Source organism: Danio rerio, chromosome 4 (assembly GCF_049306965.1).
Source record: "Danio rerio strain Tuebingen ecotype United States chromosome 4, GRCz12tu, whole genome shotgun sequence".
Taxonomy (NCBI): Eukaryota; Metazoa; Chordata; class Actinopteri; order Cypriniformes; family Danionidae; genus Danio; species Danio rerio.
The window spans coordinates 55115001-55135646 of record NC_133179.1 but is presented as its reverse complement, the minus strand read 5'-3'; the positions used below and the strand labels follow the sequence as shown (position 1 = coordinate 55135646).

Sequence of the window (20646 nt, the reverse complement as noted above, 5' to 3'; positions counted from 1 at the left end):
GAATGAATATATGCGTAATATCACACGAGTATCAGTTTCTGTATTTCTATTTGTTGTAATTGCCAGTTGTTATTGCAATAAAAAATTAATAAATTTTAAAAAAGCAGTGCGATGTGGCTCTCGAGAACGATTGTCTCTCTACCTGTTGTTTTAATCCCCTGAGAACTTTGGTCATCTTCAGAATGCAAATGAAAACACTTTAGATGAAATCAGAGAGCTCCCTCATCTGTCATAGCAGCAAGAGTCCAGAGATGCTCAAAGGGTTTGACAGTGGTTTTTCTGGAAAAGAAACCAAAAAACATTGTCAAAACCTGTGACGTGACTTTTGTGGTTCAATTGTAATCGAGTTCCAAGAACATTTTGAGTTCCAGAAAATGTTGAAAAAAGCAGCCATGCCCAAAGTAGGAGCTGTTGAACCATAAAGTGGCTGCTTTTTGACCCTGTGTCCTTCATTTGCATTCAGCAGAAGCAACTCAAACAGGTTTGGCTCAAGTAGAGGACGAGTAAATTACAGAATTGAAATTTTTTTATGTGAACTACCCCTTTAATGCTTCTGTAAGTAAAGGTAAATTAAATATTATTACTGAAGATATTGCTAAAGAATGGCAGGAAACGTGGAACAGATAATAAGAGACGACAATTCATATGAAACAATAAGAAACCCTATATAGGCTTATAAAGTTGTAAAAATAGAAAAGAAAATAAGGGGTCATAATTATGAGGATGAGATTTGGACTATTAATATTAATAGTAAGTAATGTGTTGTAGTCATGCAAGTCATCATGAACTGGATAAAAAAAGTTTCTCAAAATTGTCTTAAAATGTTTAGATTAAAGGTTTTGATCAACTTTAAATACTAAAGTGTGTGTTTGTGAGAGAGATCTATTCTATTTAAATTTTTATGAATATTTTTTTATTTTATCCATCTTTTTATTTTTATTTATCTATTTTTATTTTATTTATTTCTGTGTTTTTTCTGTATTATATTTTATATCCATATTTGTTTGCACTACTGCCCTTTTTGCACTGTCTTGTTTGTACGGAGTGTCGAAATATGAATGTACAGTTATTTGTCATGCCAATAAAGCACCTAAAATGTGCAAATGTGAGGGAGAGAGAGAGAGCAGCAATAGTATAGAGTGAAAAACAAGAAAGAAATGTGTCAATAAGTCATGACTGCAACAGTAAGGGGCAAAAAAGCTAAACAAAAAAGACTTTTATTTTGGCGTGTTGTGTGACGTCATCAGGTGGCGCCGCTTCAGCGCTTTGATTCAACTGGAGAAAGGTTTGTGTTTTTAAATGTTTACAGATATGACCCGATTTAATTAAAGTTACAGCTTTTTAATCAGATGCTACATTATGTACCCGCTGTTGGAAATATTATTTTAACCATCTATACAGCGTTGTACTATTTTATTCTCAGTAACCGAGGGCTTTTGTTTAAAACAGAAAAGTGTGTAATGCAAGTTTTAAAGCAGCGTTTCCCAAAATTTTCAGCCCGCGATCCCAAAAATAACAATTTATTTAGCAGTCTCTATATTGTTTATTATGTTACTGAAAATATTCGGTCAGAACTAGCATGCAAGTATGACTTCTAAACAACATTAGCCCTTTCTAATTTATATTCAGATATTCAGACATTCCCCTTAATAATATCATTTTAGAAAAATATTTATTGCAAATTCTTAATAAAGAAATCATATTAGCAGCAAATGACTATCAAAGTACAACATTGTTCTCAGTCAAATAAACAGTGTTATTGCTGTTTTCAAGTCATACTTGCATGCTTATTCCGATCGAATATACAAAGTAACATGGTAAACAATATATAGACTGGTAAATAAACGAATGTGTGAATATAAGACCAACTTTACCTCCATGACCCCTCACTTTGAGAACCACTGTTTTAAAGAGCCCATATTATGGGTTTTTGAAAATTCCCCTCCATGTAGTGTGTAACACAGCTCTAAGTGAAGTATCCAGCTAAGGCTTAAATCTGTTAGTTGTACAGTGTTTAAAACTGTTGATTCATCTATAAAAGAGTCGACTCATAGTGCTTCGAACGAGTCGCCTTGATACCGACTCATTAGGTGTTTCGCCATGATGTACGAACGAAACCAAGTTATTCACGTGCACGCGCAAACCCGGGAGATTTCAAACCTGAGGCCCCACCCTCTGACGCAGGAACCCAGACACACACACACACCCACAAACACACGCACACCCACAAACACACGCACACAAACATGCCGGTTGATTGAAGTCACACTGCAGATGGATATATTGAGTCTCTACCCAAAGATGAAACCTCAGCATTATAACCAAGCAGTTGGAAACTTCTGGAAGCTACATGCTACAAAGAATACTTCATCTGAGTTTGTTAAAGGAAGGATCAGTAAAGAGTAACTGATGGACGTCAGGATGGGTTTCTTCCATTTCTCAAGTGTAAGTACGTGCGGTTAAAGTTGTTGCCTCGTTTACTCTAGCTTGCAAATGTATTTAGTTGTGATTTGTTACTTGTAACCGCGTGTACTGTATCAGGTTAACTGGATATATGATCTTATCGCGTGCAAAGTCACGTTAAAAACGCGACGCGTGCTGCTTTGTTATTGGAGCTCCGTGCTAGAGTTCTGCTCCCGCGATTTATTCGGAAATTTATTCCCGCGCCGCAGAAATCTGGCGCGGGGACAGCCGCGGGAATAAATTTCCGAATAAATCGCGGGAGCGGTCGGTAACGGGTTTAATTTGGGACGGGAGCGGGCTGTCTAGCAATATCACGGATATTGCTATGCGAATTAGAAAGAGAGAGTCTGCTTGGTATGAGAGAGCGTATGAGAGAGAGCGAGAGAGAGCGAACGAACGAACGAACGAGCTCTGTGTGCTTTGTGCTGTGTGTATGTGTCTATACAGACAGCTTGGCTGTCTGGACTGTATACTGGGTGATTTTTGGTTGTGTTCTCCGCTCTAGCGGGACCGGGCGCGGCGGGCAGAAAACGGAGCGGGTTCTCAGGCTAAAACCTGGCGGGTGCGGGCGGAAGCGGGAGCGTTGTCATCCGGAGGTGTGTGTGTGTTTTTGTGTGTGTGTGGTATGGCGAGTACACGACTGTCTCCTTCGTTCGGTTATCCGTGGCACTATCCACTCGCCATAGTGTGGCAGCTAAAATTCACGCCTACACTATCGAGCGTGTATGAACTGTGAATACTTTTTAAATTGCTGATTAGCTATTGGCCATTTCCCTCTCTGACTGAAGGCAGTCGACCAATCGCGACAGACTGTCATCGGTCCAATCAGCGCAGATTAGCTCCGCGCTAAGGAGGGGTTTGGGAACAAATGAATCACTGGACGATTCATACAGGAGTCGCTGGGATAATTAGGTAAAAATAAATGCAGATTATAAGACCATGAAAGTGTTTTTTGACCTTGCATGCATATTAGACTGTTGTTGGAGACCCTTACAACCAAGATATGACCCTATTTCATGTATAATATGGGCTCTTTAAAGAAACGTTTTACCTGATCTCTTTTTGTTAATTACTCTCATTAATAGAAACTGTTGAAGCAAGTGTTAAAGAGAAGTTATTTTGTTTCTCTTCATTGTTTTATTTATTTTAAACAGGACGTTTTTATTGTTTTGTTTATTTTAAATAGGATAAAGTGTCCAAACACAGAGAAAAACTCCTGCTGAAGCGACTGATCTCCACACTGTTATAAAGATGGCGTTTATTAAAGAGGAGAGTGAAGATGTGAAGATTGAAGAAACATTCACAGTCAAACAGGAAGATCTGCAGGAACAAACAGGTTGAATTTTCATTCTTAAACAACAACTCAGTCATTTGATCCTCATTCAGATATATTTTAATAATAAGAATACTAAATTAAATCCATCTTCTCATGTCTTTTGTCTTTCTTTTATATATTATTAGTCTCCCATTTTCTTTACCTTCTTAAGGCTATTGCTTTTCTTGTTCTACTGTTTGTAAAGCGTCCTTGATCACTGGTGCTTTATAAAATAAATAAATACAATAAATTTAAAAAGGTTTAACTGAGCTGGTGATATTTGACCTACAGTATTCTCATAGAAAACTCTTTTTGAGCCTTAAAAACTCTTAAATTTACTGACATATTGTGTTGGAGGTCTTAAATCTTTTTTTAAAAATAAGTCTTCATTTTCCTTTGTTCATGTTTTGTTACACAATCACCAACAATCTTTCTCAATAAATCTTTAAACTTTTTATTTAAAAAAGGTCATTTTTACTCTAATTTATCTGTTTTAATTATTTTCCTTACAATAACATTTGTTTAAACATGCTCCATGTATTTACTGCTGAGGACATTGACCTGGACAAATTATTGTGCATAGATTTAGTTTATTGTAGTTTTTTTTTTTTTTACTTTTAAAACATTTGTCCATTTTTTATTATTATGAAGACCGTTTATATTTGAATACAAGTAGAGCTTGCTTGTTTTTACACAATATTTAATTTTTTTTACAAAGAAATATCTAAAATATATTAAAAATATTATTAATTTATTATTGTATTATTGAATGTATTAAATTATAACAATTTAATAAACAATTTTTGGACGGGGCAAATAAAAAACTTTTTTCATTTGGGCCATTTGAAAAGTTATTTAGCCTTTAGACCTTCATGAGTCTAAAATTTCATTCATTACGGTATTAAAAATGTCATAAAAAGTCTTAAATTTAACTTGGTAAAACTGAGATTATTGACCATATTCTTTATGTACCAGCAGGCGGCGCCATTGAAATCTTTTTGCTTGAGACTTTTTTTAAATAATTAATTTTTAGATCCTAAAATCAGAGTTATGCTTCTTAGGCATGGGGCGATAACCATGTTCAAGGTTTACCGCTGTTTGGAAAAGTCAAGGTTTTAAAACCGCCAACATTTTCTGCTGTACCTTTTTTATGTTTTGTTTATGTTTTTTTAGGACAACAGTGTCTCCTGCAGAAAAGATATCCAAAGATGCCGTTTTAAATCGTAAAGAAATCTTTGATTCATTTGAATGATTTAGCCTGACATGTTTACTGCTACATGTTTCTGAGAAGAAAATTTATTTTAGGTTATCATACCGTCATAATCTTATACTGGCCCATGCCTAATGCTGCTTGATGTTGCAAAGTCATATTTTCTCATTTTATTATTTTTCTTTGTATGTATAGACATAAACACACTTGTTTGTAGAGCAAGTAGTGTGACTGTTTTCTGCCGGTCATTTCTCCAATAGACAGCTGAAGTTCTAAAACAATAGCATATAAGATCAGGTCACTACTATGACATGATTGACAATTGTTGGTGTTTGTTATTTTGCTCTGTTAATCCTGAGAGCTGAAGCTGAGTATTTTTAGGGAATTTCACACTTCAAATTGTTAACCCTGGGTCATTCTAACCCTGGATGAAGAGAATCTGGGGTTATCTGTAATCACGTTTCCACACTGCTCATGCTATACCAGAGCCCTGTTCCATTTGCCAAGCTTAGAGAAAAAGCCAGGCTTATTTTAGATATTTGATGATCCCTCCATTCCAGCTCGTATCTCAGCCTGCCTGTTGGATATTTCACACTGGATGAAAGATCATCATCTTCAGCTGAACCTCGCAAAAACGGAAATGCTTGTAGTTTCTGCCAACCCGACTCTACACCATAACTTTTCAATCCAGATGGATGGGGAAACCATTACTGCATCCAAAATGGTGAAAAGCCTTGGAGTAACGATTGATGACCAACTAAACTTCTCTGACCACATTTCTAGAACTGCTCGATCGTGCAGATTTGCACTCTATAACATCAGAAAGATCCGACCCTTCTTATCTGAACATGCAGCTCAACTCCTTGTTCAAGCTCTTGTTCTCTCCAAACTGGATTACTGCAACTCTCTACTAGCTGGGCTTCCAGCTAACTCTATCAAGCCTCTTCAACTGCTCCAGAATGCAGCAGCACGGGTTGTCTTCAATGAACCTAAACGAGCACATGTCACTCCGCTGCTAGTCCGTTTGCACTGGCTGCCAGTTGCTGCTCGCATCAAATTCAAAACTCTGATGTTTGCCTACAAAGTGACTTCTGGCCTAGCACCTTCTTATCTGCACTCACTTCTGCAGATCTATGTGCCCTCCAGAAACTTGCGTTCTGTGAATGAACGTCGCCTCGTGGTTCCATCCCAAAGAGGGAAAAAATCACTTTCGCGAACGCTCACGCTCAATCTGCCCAGTTGGTGGAATGAACTCCCTAACTGCATCAGAACAGCAGAGTCACTCGCTATTTTCAAGAAACGACTAAAAACTCAACTATTTAGTCTCCACTTCACTTCCTAATCTGCAATTGCCTCTTTGAATATCACACTAATTGTACAAAAAAAAAAAAAAAAAAAAAAACTAACACTTCCCTTCTTAGACTTTACAGACCTGAAACTTGCCTTTAGTACTTATTCATTGTTGCTCTTAGTTGTGTAAATTGCTTCCTTGTCCTCATTTGTAAGTCGCTTTGGATAAAAGCGTCTGCTAAATGACTAAATGTAAATGTAAATGTAGATATGTCAGGTTTATTAATGGCTGAATCAGTTTCATAAATCAAATCTACGATATTTCAAACTCAGTTACTCTGGCAACTTTGCTGGGAAACTAGCCTGGTCGAGGGCAGGTTAACTCTCAGTCTTAAGTCTCTAAGTCTTAAGTTCATGCTTAATCAAAGTTCACCTGCTGTAATTTGATGCCATTTTTAATTCACTGTATAGTCACTTAATAGTAAAGGTATATATTAGGGCAGCAACTAACAATTATTTTAATAATCGATTAATCGGTCGATTATTTTTTCGATTAATTGATGAATCGGATATAAAAAACAAGAAATAATTAATAATAATAATAAAATAAAAAACTTAGTAGTTTTGTCCTGTTTTCAATCCAAATATCTAAATATTTTAAAATCAAGATACATACTAGACACATGAAATAGCACAAGAAATTATGTCTTGTTTTCTGAAAAAGAAATAAACCTAAAAATGAATTGATCCTTTGCTTAAAACAAGCTAAATTATTTGCTAAGTGCGTAAAAAAAATCTTAATGAGAAATAATCTCCAACAGAAGTTTTAAGCTTTACTTCATTCGCTCATGCCATTTTTCTTGTCTAGTGTTGATTTAGGATTTTTTAGATATTTGGACTGGAAACGAGACTAAATGACTAAGAAAGAAAAGCTTTTTTGCAGTGCAGCTATTCATGACAACAGATGAAACACATGATCTAAAAAAGGTGAGTGAATAAAAACGTGTCTTTAGTCTTGCAATGCAAAGTAACTATACCATGCTTTACTACTGTTATTCAGGGCTTAAAGTATTCTGGCACTTTGCCGGATCTCCGGCGTGCGGCCCTGAGGGGAAAAGAAAAAATTCAGAGCCTGCACATGCAGTTTAATTATAGGGATGCTCAAAATAACCGATTAACCGTTAACCGAAAGAGTGCGTTTGTAACCGATTAATGTTATCAGTTAAACGATAAAAAAAATACTTTATATATTTTTAAAGTTTGGCTGCATAAGGGGCATCAGTTGAATAGTTACTAACGACTGCGAGTGTTTTGCTGTTGCGCGCTGTGTGCTCGAGCGGGAAAAAGCGTGTTACCTCAGTCTTGTTTTTTCTATTCTTCAATCAAATGAAAGCACTGCAGGGTTTCTGTTGAGGTGACAGCAGTGTTTGGATTGTCAAGGTGACTTTGGCAAACTTTTAATGATGGAGGAGACTTGTGGTTGCTGTTTCAATCCAGAGCTGTATTACTTTACAGATCTTGAATATCATAATATTTTTAAAATTACAATTATAACATCGACAGCAACACGACTCACGCACAACAGCTGAATCAGTCGCTTTCCAGTGACATAAAAAAGAGCACCGGGCTTCTTTTTTTTTTTTTTTGTAACAGATGTTGCCAAGGACTACATTTATGAATATAACGTTAGAGGCGATTCAGCGAGTTCAAATTCAGCCATGAAACTCGTTGGAAAACCTGTTACATTGCCTATTTGGGAACATTTTGGATTTAAGGCGAACGAGAAAGGCGAACCAATAATTTGGATGAAACTATTTGCAGGGCTTGTTTTTTTTTTATTTAAAAATAGATAAATACATAAATAAAACACCTTACAGATAGGATGCAACAAAGAAAAAGCATGTTTTAAATCATTCTTCATAATATGATTCATAGCCTACATGTAATAAACCCATATTGCACCAACAAGAACAAGCTCTAAAGTAAAGTTTAAAGTAAGAGGAGTTATTGATATGTTATTAATATTAGGTGTTAATATTAATGATCATAAACACGACCTGCGTTGTATAATAAACGCCGTCACGGTGTCGTGTCTGCGATCTTTTCTCGTTGAAGAAAAGATAATTCATGTTATCGCCGTCTTCCCAGCCAGGTTTTCATCCGCAGTTTCCACTTTTGTTTCTTCTCAAAAAATAAAATATCACTATAAAATTTCACCGGCGACAGGATGTCATAATTCATGGGGCTATTACCAATTTCATCAATGAGGGTTAGGCAACCATCCCTTTTAAATTAATGCAAACAGATCATGGCTTAAGAACCAAACAAGTGGTTTAAATTAAATGTTAGTCTCATTTTTTCTTTCCGTTTTATTTTAAATAAATGTTTAAAGTTTTAGGTAAAGACGTCAAACTATGTCCACACATGCAAGCTAAACTAAATCATGCTTTATTACCCAACCAATATTAGCGTTAGGAAGAAAAAATAAATGTTGCAATTGAATGCCATTTAAAATATTTGTTAAACGAATGTTACTTTAAAAAAGCATATATATCTATTAAAACTGAATAAAGTACATCGTCTAATTGGAAATAAAGGAAATTAGTTATCATTTCCATTATTTAATGTATAAAAAGGCTAGTCTTTTAATTAAGTTAGTTAATTGATCTGAAAATTTTAGTTGCATTTTCTTTGCTTGTAAATAAATAAATAACAGTTGCATCAGATTGATGAAAACAAACCTGAATACCCATGTGAACAGGGCCACAATGACTTTTTTTCCTATTTTTTTTTTACATTGAAACTATAGAATAGTGTCTTTTGTCTATAGACTGGCAAATGCGTCTGAAAAAAAACTGCTGAATCTCTGTGAATATTTGGTAACTTATAAAACAAATGTTGTCTGGTTTAGTGATATTAGTAATACATAAAAATGCAAAGGAGAATTCTCCTACACTTGACACACTGATGACAGCCACTTTGTGATGGCTTTTAAGGTGGTTAATAAGGTTTGTTGTGTTACCTTGGGAAGTTTGGACTGAACAATCTTCATTGTAAAAGTGTATACAAAAAAAGGTGAATTGAATTGAATTGAACAGGAGCAAAGGCTACCTGATCACCATTACATTCCTCGAAAATGTAATGGACTACAACAGTTGAATATTGAGAGGTGACTCATCTGACTTATATCATCATTAACCTGTAGGTTGGTTATATATAAAAAGAGCAGAGCTGCGGTAAAATAATGAATAAGAAGACTGTGGTCAAGTAAATAAATAAATAAATTTAAAAAGTGTGACTGCTGAGAGCAGCAGATTCTGAAGCTAGGGACACCGGCCCTCGCGGCCAAAAAACGGACCTGCCCACCGGGAATTCTCCCGGTCCTCCTGATTAGCCAATCCGGGCCTGATAGATAGTTTGCAGTTTCATCAGCAGAGGCCAGCTTAAACACTCGCAAAAAGTTTGTAGACCGTTCAACATAAAAACTCAGAACAACAACATTTAGACTCTTACATACCGTCATTAACTGCGTCATACACATCGGCGTTTAACTCCCAGGGGTTGAAGTACAATTGAAGTCTCCTCCAATTAGTAATATTCTTGAGCTATGCTGTATAATTGTGTTGAAAACTTTTTTTAATAAAACCCGGTCTGTCCTCCTTTGGAGCATATATATTCATGAGTGATATTTCAATGCTATCCATAGAGCCATTTAGCAATATAAATCTACGCTCAAGATCTTTATGGATATTTACTAAGTTAAAGACACAATAAATATTTAAGTAAATAAAGTTAAATAATAAAAGAAAAAATAGAATGAAATAAAATGACATTGAAGAAAAAGATGCATAGCTGTTATGCTTTTGGTGGCTAACATGGTAACTATAGAGTGGAGGAACTATGACGTCACTTTGTAGGCTAATCGGCTGCTTGCATAAAACTGGTTCCTTCATGAAAATCCCTATAGGATTTTCCCATAGGCTTTTCGAAGATTGCCAATAATAAGCTCTGTGTTCAAACACTGTTCATTACACTAACACGTTTTGTCCAGCCGGATAATCCTCACATGAAAATACAACTTTGAGCACTTTTGGATCTTAAATGCAAACGCAAGAGATGAAAAGCTAACATTAGGCTATAAACGGACTACAGAGCCCTCGGGGCGTGTGCCTGTGACGTCAGCACCACCCTGCTACAGACGACTTATCAAGCTTATTTTTTAGAAATAATGTCCATGACAAAGAGTTAATCTCTCTGTTTATTATATTATAATCCACAGTATATATTATAAACAAATAAATACACACAAACACATAGACCTACGTGCCTTATGGGTCGTTTTTAAGTGGGAAATACATCTGTTTTGCTTTACGGTTGTTCTAAAAGTTTTAAAACTATGTATAAATGTGCCTACATAGTATTATCATAATACATATTTAAATAAGTGTATCGTTCGCGTGCACACAGCCTGCTTGCTTTAACAGACGACAGAAATGAGGCGTGAGGGACAAGTCTATCAAATCAATGCCTGCAAGTTCCATCATGAACACAGAGCAACATTCAATATTCCTTTTATGTCACGAAGTACAGTGAAAAGCAGCCCATACAGTCAAATATGCTATATATTTTACAGATGAGTGTAAATATTGCAGTTATGACAGAGTTAAACTTGTTTAGATAAAGAAAAAAAGACGAAAAATCACTTGATTTCCTAAAAATGACAGTTAAAATGCATGTATTTTTACACATTTATTTACACGTTTGCATTACTGAGAGCAGGAAAAAGGCAGGCTGAACTGGTGAGTATCGTTTAATTAAAATAAATGATCAACAAATGAATCTGTCTCGACAGTCTTTACAAGTGAAGGAATTATCTACACACAATCTGAATTCCCAATTAGAAAAATACTACAAACTATAAAATACTATTCATGAAAATACCTAAATAACAGACAAATCCAAATGCCCAACAGAAGCGAGCTGCGCTACAGACCAGGGGCCTCATGTATCAACGCTGCGTACAAACAAAAACTTTGCGTACACCAGGTTTCACTCTCAGAATCGCTCACGTTTGGATTTACTAATGATGAACTGAACGTGGGAATGTGCGCAGCTTCACGGCAGCTTTCTGGCTGGCGTTCGCACATTTTTTGTGCGTGTCTGTTTTATTTCCATTGGCGACTCCTAGAGGCAGTTGTGTTAAATTCTTCTCTACAAAGTGTCTGAGCCTTGCAATGGCAGCTGTATGAGACGGGTTCATCTAGTAGGTATGTAAGGTTTCCATACCATACAGTTGACCAGCTAAACATTAAAGCACAATTTGCAGCAGTCGCCTGTTTTCCCAATGTAATCTAAGCTATCTACTGCACGCACATTGCTATAAAGGAACTATCTGAAGATGAATTTGCATGCGTGAATCAGTAACATTTCCATTCAATAAATCTGCTAATAAAATATGATGCTTATTGATATGAACCTATTGATGATTCCTGCTTGTCTTTCTCGTGATAAATAGTTGGCAAAATCTGATATGTAGCGGGGGAAAAAAGAAGAAAGAGTACTTCAGACACTGGATTCGAGCCGAGTTCATGCTCGAACGTGTCAATACATGATCACATGCGTCTTACGAATTGCGCCACTGAGACTGTTAAGGTCGCTGCAACATTTTACAGATATAAACCACACTATTTCTTTTTTTTAATGCACTCAGTGCGATGTTCAGACCCAACTGTGTTGACCGCATCAGCTAAACTCTCCCACTCTATTTTTTTTCTTTTGTTGTTAATTCCAGAGAACAAACTTGCAAATAACACCGCTTTTCTCTGGTATACCTCCGAAAGCAGCACCTCCAATTTACATTCTGTTCAAAGTTTCTCTTTTTGCTTGCTTTGCCATTACTTTTTCGTTGGGTTTTCCATTAGCATAGTCATTAGCATATTCATACGAGGGAGGAGGCAGGGAGGGGTTTTGTGCTCGTGCATGTTGCGCTCAGTTTCACGTTCATTCGGATGTACAAAAGAATATGCGTGGGATTCGGCGTTCGCAGTGTTTCATACATCTGAATTTTTTTCTGCGTACGCACATTTACAGCTTACGCAATGTTTTAGTAAGATTTCCACGCAAGTCTTCGTACATGAGGCCCCTGATCATTTCAATGACGTATAATGTCCTCGACACCACCTGTAGTCTCATTTAGCACTTTGATAGCAACCGTCCTTTTGAAGAAGCATAAGCGATTTAAAAATTCACGAGTGTGCTGTAACGGATGTGTTTTATGTCATAGAATAAAACGTGAAAGTATAGTGAGTTTGTGTTAGCCACGGACCTTATTTTAGCGATTTTACTGAAACCCCATACAAAAAACCCATTGACTTTGGGACGAGGGAACCGGAAGTGCTAAAATGCTAACTCGCTTCCGGGTTTTTGCATACAAATTGATGTCATAGTTCCTTCACTCTATTGGATAGGTACAGATGGAGATTCTTTCAGAACAAATTTTTTAGTATTGAGAGGTCTTAGGGGAACAGTAAGACCTATAAACTAGGAACTAAAGTAGATGTCTTTGGAACAACAATACCTACTACAGTTCAGCTTTACTATGTAGGGTATACCTGTCAACATTGGGATGTGAAAATAAGGGATGTGCCCACCATAATAAGGGATGTGCCCACCATAATAAGGGGACCGGGGACCCCACAGCCCATTTTCATATTTTTCAAATGACACATGTACAAGTTATAGCTCAAATGAAAGTGAATTATATTCCCATATCAAACAGTTGCCGGATGAACCATGGTGTTTCCATAGCGCAGAAATGTAAACAATACATTCATGATCAATAAGCAGCCCCAGATAGCACAGACAGCTGTCATCTCTTACCTTATGCTGTGTTCTTCAGGGCCATTCCCCTCTGTTTTTGAGGTGATGTGCATAAGTAATCCTTTTATATGTCTGATGTGGTCCAAACATAGTAAATTATGTTTGATCAAACAAAAGAATAATGAAATATGTAAACAATGATCGATCCCTGTGGCTTGTACAGCACCTCTCAACAGTTGTTGAGATACAATACAATAACTTTTGCATAGATAATGGTAGAGACATTTTTCTTTTTTACTATGATTACAGACATGTGCAGGAACCACCAAAATTAATTACAACACGCTAGACCACACAGAACCTAAAAGGTACACTTTAAAATTTGAATTAATAAAAAATAAATAAATACAAAAGCGCCTCTATTTTTATCTGTAGTCGATAAAAATAGATAAAAATCTGTAGTCGAATTATTTGCCAAATTATTAAATGGTGGACTTTAACTGCAGTTTGGCTCTTTCATTCAGGGAATTCATTCATGCCCCTCGCGACAAACATGATATTTGATTCAAGGAACTGCTCTAAGTGTGTATTTTTCATGCAATGTTTGATACCGCACGGCGAATGAGAGAAAAAAAAAAACTCAGCATTTCCCGGAAACTTAGATGCACACGGCAGGTAGTGTCAGAAAGCCGTGTATGTTATTCCGGTCACAAAATTCAACATGAGGTTATAGTTTAATTGTAACTGTTAGTGCTAACTTGTTTACACTCGGTGCAATAGTTTGTTTGATACGAATAAAATACGAACTGAATAAACAAAGAGCACTGGTCGCTCACTTACCAAATCTGTAGACAGGACAATCCACAGCAACTAGAGCCGCGTCTTTATGAAGAGAAGACTACAAGCGAATCCAGATCTCAGCGTTTGCAGATGAGAACAGCTCTCAGGTAAACAATGTTCCTCCTTAGACACGTAAGTTATTGTTGTCGCGCGTCACGTACACTGTTAATCCACACGTGACGCCAGCTGCGCTCTCACAGAGAGAAAATGAAAACAAAACTTTACTGCAGCAAACTATTAAAGCAACACTTCACGCTTGTTTTGCCAATATAACGTGGCGTCTCTGCCGTCTACACTCTGACAGTAATGAATATTAATAAAGTTGCACAATAGAGCGCGCTGATTGGTTTGAACCAAGCCTTACTCATGCATTAATGCAACACACTGTAAGACGTAATAAGACACACTCTGGCACAGACGCCCAGTCTGCACGCTGGAATACAACGCTATTATGTCATGGCCGTGACGCAGCTTCAAAAATTAGTTTCAAACCGGAAGTACGAATTTGCTTGAAATAACGCAAAAACAACCAATTTACACTTTTTAGTGAAATATAGGTGTCCTAATAGTGTTTTTAGCAGTGTGGGACACATATATGACTGTCAACAGCTCAAAAAATGTGTTTTGGTGTTTCGTGACCCTTTAAAGTTATGCCAATTTTTTTCATTTACACTTCTGCATGTGGATTTGGCAAGCTTTTAAATTTGGGTAGGCAAAATCCAGGCAGAAAATCCCAAAATATTACTGATGGGCAGAAGGCAAGCCATTGTGTAAATCAGGTTGATGCTTGCTGTAATAGAAAGAGATGATGACTGTCCAGCTTGTTGCTTCACCCGGCAGATGAGATGCTCAGTGTAGACCCTAAGCCTTGTGATGGATGGCATCTCCCTCACAGTCGCATTTACTCTGGACACATTACTCTGTATGTTGTAGGATGTAGATGTATAAATTAGATAGAAATGCATTAGGTTGTAAATGTAAGTATTTGTGCTTAACACATTTGTTTTAGTTTGGTATTTGCCTCTTACATGACACTAGAATGTTTGGTGTGTGTGTGTGTGTGTGTGTGTGTGTGTGTGTGTGTGTGCATGTATACAGTATATACAGTATAATAAAACTTACTATAGTATGGTTAATGTAATATTATATAATATTAAATGTAATATTATTTAATATAAAATACAATTACAACTTGTTACTTCTTTCATCTGGGTTATATTCTTGTACATAATTTTTTAACTGTACCTTTAGAACCTTATATTATCACCAAAAGCAGCATCACAGCAGTCTCCTTTCAGTCACTCCACCTCTTCACAGAGATTGTCAGCCTAATATGGTGTATAAATCAACTACCGTGGCTTCTGGAACTTAATAGTAATGATGTTCCAGATGCTGGACATCCACTGGCACATGGCCTCACCAGTTTAAGAGTAAATCTCCCTTCTTTGCAATGCTCTGATGCGTTTAGGTTTCTCTGCTATTAGATTTCGCTGTAGAATGAAATCAACACTATCAGATTTCGCTATGCGTAAGTAAACAGCCTGACTGATATTCTACCGGAAACACGTCAGCAGAGTTCTATGTTAAGCGGCTTTGACACAATTTTCATTGTAAAAGCACTAGATAAATAAAAATTAATTTAATGGAATCTACTTAAATGTGTACAAGTTAATGGACCAAACAAAATATCTGATTTATTTTACATTTAATGTGCATCAAAATTAGTGTGTGTATCCAATGTTCCCAGTGTCTTCTCACTTTTCAGCTTTCAATGACAGTTTTTAAGACTCAATAAAAACTAATGATTTTTTTTTAATTTCAGACCTAATTGAAGAGTATGAGTGGAGTAAAGAGGAGGAACATCATGTCAAAATTGAGGACCAAAGTCATTTACAGACTGATGGTATTTTAAAGAGGAGAGACAAGAATCGTTTCACCTGCACTCAGTGTGAAAAGAGTTTGGCAAGCAAAAGCAAACTTAAGATTCACATGAGGATCCACACTGGAGAGAAACCATTCACCTGCACTCAGTGTGGAAATAGTTTCAGCCACTCATCAAACTTTAATAATCACATAAAGATCCACACTGGAGAGAAACCATACACTTGCACTCAGTGTGGGAAGAGTTTCAACCAATCATCAAACCTTAATAATCACATGAAGATCCACACTGGAGAGAAACCATTCACATGCACTCAGTGTGGAAAGAGTTTTGGAATACAAAGCAGTCTTAAAATTCACATGAGGATCCACACGGGAGAGAAACCATTCACATGTACTCAGTGTGGGAGGAGTTACCACCAATCATCAAACCTTAATAATCACATGAAAAGCCACACTGGAGAGAAACCATTTACATGCACTCAGTGTGGGAAGAGTTTTGGAATACAAAACACTCTTAAAATTCACATGAGGATCCACACTGGAGAGAAACCATTCACATGCACTCAGTGTGGGAGGAGTTTCAACCAATCATCATCCCTTAATCTACACATGATGATTCACACTGGGGAGAAACCATTCACATGCACTCAGTGTGGGAAGAGGTTTAGCCAATCATCAAACTTTAATAAACACATGAAGATCCACAGTGGAGAGAAACCATTTACATGCCACCAGTGTGGAAAGAGTTTTAGCATACCATCACACTTTAATCTACACATGAGGATCCACACTGGAGAGAAACTATTCACATGCACTCAGTGTGGGAAGAGTTTCAGCCATTCATCAAACCTCAATTCACACATGAGGATCCACACTGGAGAGAAACCATTTACATGCACTCAGTGTGGAAAGAGTTTCAGCCAATCATCATCCCTTAATTTACACATGAGGCTCCACACTGGAGAGAAACCATTCACTTGCACTCAGTGTGGGAAGAGTTTCAGCCAATTGTCATCCCTTAATATACACATGAGGATCCACACTGGAGAGAAACCATTCACTTGCACTCAGTGTGGGAAGAGTTTCAGCCAATCAGCACACCTTAATAAACACGTGTTGAGCCACAATGGAAAAAAGCCATTCACTTGCACTTAAGCCACGGTCACACTTGATTTTTTTCCCCCATAGACTTCCATTCATACGCATGCAAATGCGTCAGACCGGAAACACAAGTTCTCCTTCGGTTGGGGTACTTCAGTACTGTACAGTGGATTTGATCTTGGAAAATCCACGTATGGGAGGATTCGATTCAGAAGCCGTTTGTCTGAAAGAGTATTGAATGGGCCAATGAAGCAAAGAATTGGCAGCGTAAGCTGCTATGCGTGATCCCCACTAGGCGATCCCAAATGCTTATTCCGCCACAGTTAAGCCCCCCCCATGATCAAATCCACTGTATAGCACTTCCGTTACCCTACTCGGGGAACAAAGGGTTACTTCTGTAACCTCAAACGTTCTTGCGTCAAGTTTCGTAGTTCAGTTACTTACAAAGTTTAATCTTGGTGAAGTCTTACCTGCGAAATCGCATCACTTGACTGTGTGAGACCAATCAAATATCAAAACATGACCTCTCTGGACAGAAATTTAAAACATGGACCAATCGCTCACTTTTTTAAATATATAATCATCTTTGTAGCGAAATTAGCTAAGTTTATGAATATTAATGATCATGAATAACAAGTTATTATTAAATATTAATATTCCGGTTTAACCTACTGTCAATTTTGCAAAACAGATATATAACATGATTCCGCCTGCTTGTTCGAGCAGACACTTAGAATATGAATATTAATTATCAAAAACAACCTATTATTATTATTAGTATTGTTATAAATATAACCAGACCTCGCCTGCTCGTCTGAGTGGACTCTGTGATGATCTGTTTGTTTAGAAAGCAAATTATTACTACTTGTGAAGTAGATTAATCATTTATGAGTTTGATGAACTTAATAACAGCTTGTAGCAAAGGAATCAATTGCTTTAGTAACTTTTTCTGTGAGGCAAACAATACAATCCATTTGATTATAATGGGATTTATTGACTAGTCTGACATGTAACGAACAAGCGCACAAACATAACATCAAACATAGAACAAACGTAAACTGAATATAGATAGGCTATATAGGGATCTATAAAACCTATAACAAACAGAAAGAAACAGAAAAGCGATGAAATAGAGAGTTTAGAATAAAAGAATGGCAAATCTACCTCAGTTCCACACAACTATTCAGGACCATTAAGATTGCAAAGAAAACACCTTTTTGATAAGGGGCACAGCTTTAATGCATAACATAATTACCTTTAGAAAGATGGTTTTTCTCTCTTTTTGCGAGTATTCTCTGATGCGTTAGATGTCCTTTAGTGTCCTTTCTAGATGCACAGTTTGCGATGCAGGTCGGAGGATACGCGATCGCAACTTTAAACTGAGTTTTACTTTGCTGGAACAAATAAGAAAACGTGGGCTCGGACGAGCCACGCGGCTAAAGAAAATTGCGGTTTGCCCCCTCAAAAGGGGGCAGCCTCTTAGAGAGTTTTTCCGGATCGTTCTGTGCAGAGTTGTGCGCACGGCTCGGTTTTAAACTGTGGTGGCATGTCACACCCCTTTTTCGACTGACTGACCAATGGTCTCCTGGCAAAGTTTGAGAGGGAGATTTTCTTTGTCTCTGGACCGCTAATATGCAAAATAAGGGTCCGCCCTAAAGCATGCTAAGAGACATAAACTCAGAGCATTAAATAATTTAAGCCATATAGATTATGATCATGTGCAACGCATCATGTGTTGTAAAATGGCAGGAGAAACCTAACGGTATGAAACACTACAGTTTTAAGAAATCAACATGATTCCCACATTCTTAGCTGGTATAGTGTCTTAAAAAGGGCACGAGAGAGATATTTACATGTTAGAAAAGTCAGAAAAGAAATACAAAGTTTACAAACACATAACATTTACTTTTGGGCTGATTCAGGATTTCTGAGTCCCTTTCAGCATCGGGAGCCTTGTGTGTGTGTTCCTATGTGTCTCGGGAGGAAGGGGGGCAGGAATGTCTTTTGAAGTTTTGGCAACCATCTCTGGCTTACCTCTAGATAAGTGGTGACACACAGGCTCAGACTTTGTGGCACCAAGAGTCATAAACCCACACAGAGGAGACTTAGACCCTTTTATAAAATCGATACGTAATTTTATCTACTGACTGTTACATCTTGTTTAATCCCGCCCCTTTTCGCAGCACCAAACAACAGAATTTTGCATGCTCAAACTCTAGTGTGACCGCAGCTTCGGAGAAACTATTCATATGCACTCAGTGTGGGAAGAGTTTCAACAGATCAGCAAACTTTAATGAATACATGAAGATTCACACTGGTGTGAAAGAGTATATGTGCTTTAAGTGTGAGAAGACTATTATTACAGCTCCAAAAATTGAAACTGCACCAGACGATTCACACTGGAGTGTACAATGGAGTGTTCACAATGTGACAAGAGGTTTAATCAGTTATCACATCTGAAAACAGAAGAGGATTCACACTGGAGAGAAACTCTACAGATCTGATCAGTGTCTGCAGAGTTTCACTCATTCGGCGCAGTTTAACAAACACATGGACAAAAAGTTGCACAGAAGACATGAATGCAGCAAAACATTTTCTCATGTGCACAGGATTTTACATGTCTGAATAATGTTTGAAAAGGCTGAGTGACGATATACTGTTTTCCAACACTCCTACACTGCAGTAGGTGGGGTTGTAAATGTGTTGCGCTCCTCACGTTTACCGTAAACACAATGCTGGCGGCTGAGAGAAGAACAGTCACATAAACATCTGGCAAACAGCATCTCAGCGGCTTAAAATCTCATTGCAAGTGATTGTACAGGTGCGGATACATTTGTACTCCACTCTCCAGTGTATTCATGTAGCTAGTGTTGTTTTGGATGATGTTCTCTGTCTGACTTCCTGAATGAGAAACAAATCACTGGGAAGACACCGCACATCAAACAAGGTGGAGCTCCAGGACGGTTAGTTTGCATATACCAGGGCCTCAAGCTTAGAAAGCCAATTTAATTGTCCTGTGTTGCAGCTTTTATTAGTAAATTTTCTTTACTTTTAGGTTCAAGATTCTTTTTAGTTTACTACATTTACTTTTTTGAGTAGAATACAAACTTGATGAATATTTTATGATTTAGGCAGAGCAACAGGTATTAAGTGTTACAATATTAATACACTGATAATCCCAAAGTAAATCCCAGGTAAATCCTGATTGGATGCCTGCATTACTCATCAATGGGTAAATAAAAGTTGTTGTGCTAGCTACCCCAGGACGCTGTGGCTACTCAGGAGTCTTTATGTCAAGACCATCATGCCATTTCATTGACTCTTTAACTTTAAGGTATTGTTTTGCATTACTTATATCATGTAGGTAACGTGTTGTTGTGATTATATCCTAAGTTCTTTATCTTCATTATTATCCCTAGACATTTGTTGGTTGCTTTTATTAATTGTTCTATGAGTTATATTCTATATTAAATAATTTGCATTCAGGCTATTTTGTTGGCTCATCTCTCTTGTATGTTGCGACTCAAACAAGCGGCATGTACTTGATATACTGAAGTAAACAAGAAACTTTAGAAAGAAAGTAAAAAATTTGATTTGGTATGCGAAATGTATTTTTTTGCTGTATGGAACAGAACAAACACTCATTTGGGGGGTGGTTGGTCTCTAGAACGACAAAGTCAGTTTGAGGGGGGTGGGGGGGGGGTCTTTCTCTCGAACTAAGGGC

At 37.2% G+C, this 20646-nt stretch overlaps 2 protein-coding genes across 6 annotated transcripts in view; both read left to right on the top strand.

Annotated features, from left to right (window-relative positions):
* LOC103910797 (uncharacterized) overlaps positions 1-20646 on the top strand; it is a 1018570-nt gene that overhangs the window by 90306 nt on the left and 907618 nt on the right. The gene's annotated exons all lie outside the window — the stretch shown is intronic.
* On the top strand, positions 1246-20412 carry LOC101883686 (uncharacterized). Its single transcript, XM_073948577.1, has 3 exons — positions 1246-1285; positions 3650-3799; positions 15760-20412. Exons 2-3 carry the CDS (start codon positions 3715-3717, stop codon positions 16974-16976), a joined length of 1302 nt encoding a protein of 433 aa, XP_073804678.1. The 5' UTR covers positions 1246-1285; positions 3650-3714; the 3' UTR covers positions 16977-20412.

What these genes read in the sequence shown, in the direction of transcription:
- LOC101883686 (XM_073948577.1), top strand. Translation starts at nt 3,715, where the DNA reads ATGGCGTTTATTAAAGAGGAGAGTGAAGATGTGAAGATTGAAGAAACA. An exon ending in AGATCTGCAGGAACAAACAG is followed by an intron (nt 3,800 to 15,759) that starts GTTGAATTTTCA and finishes TTTTAATTTCAG; the next exon opens with ACCTAATTGAAGAGTATGAG.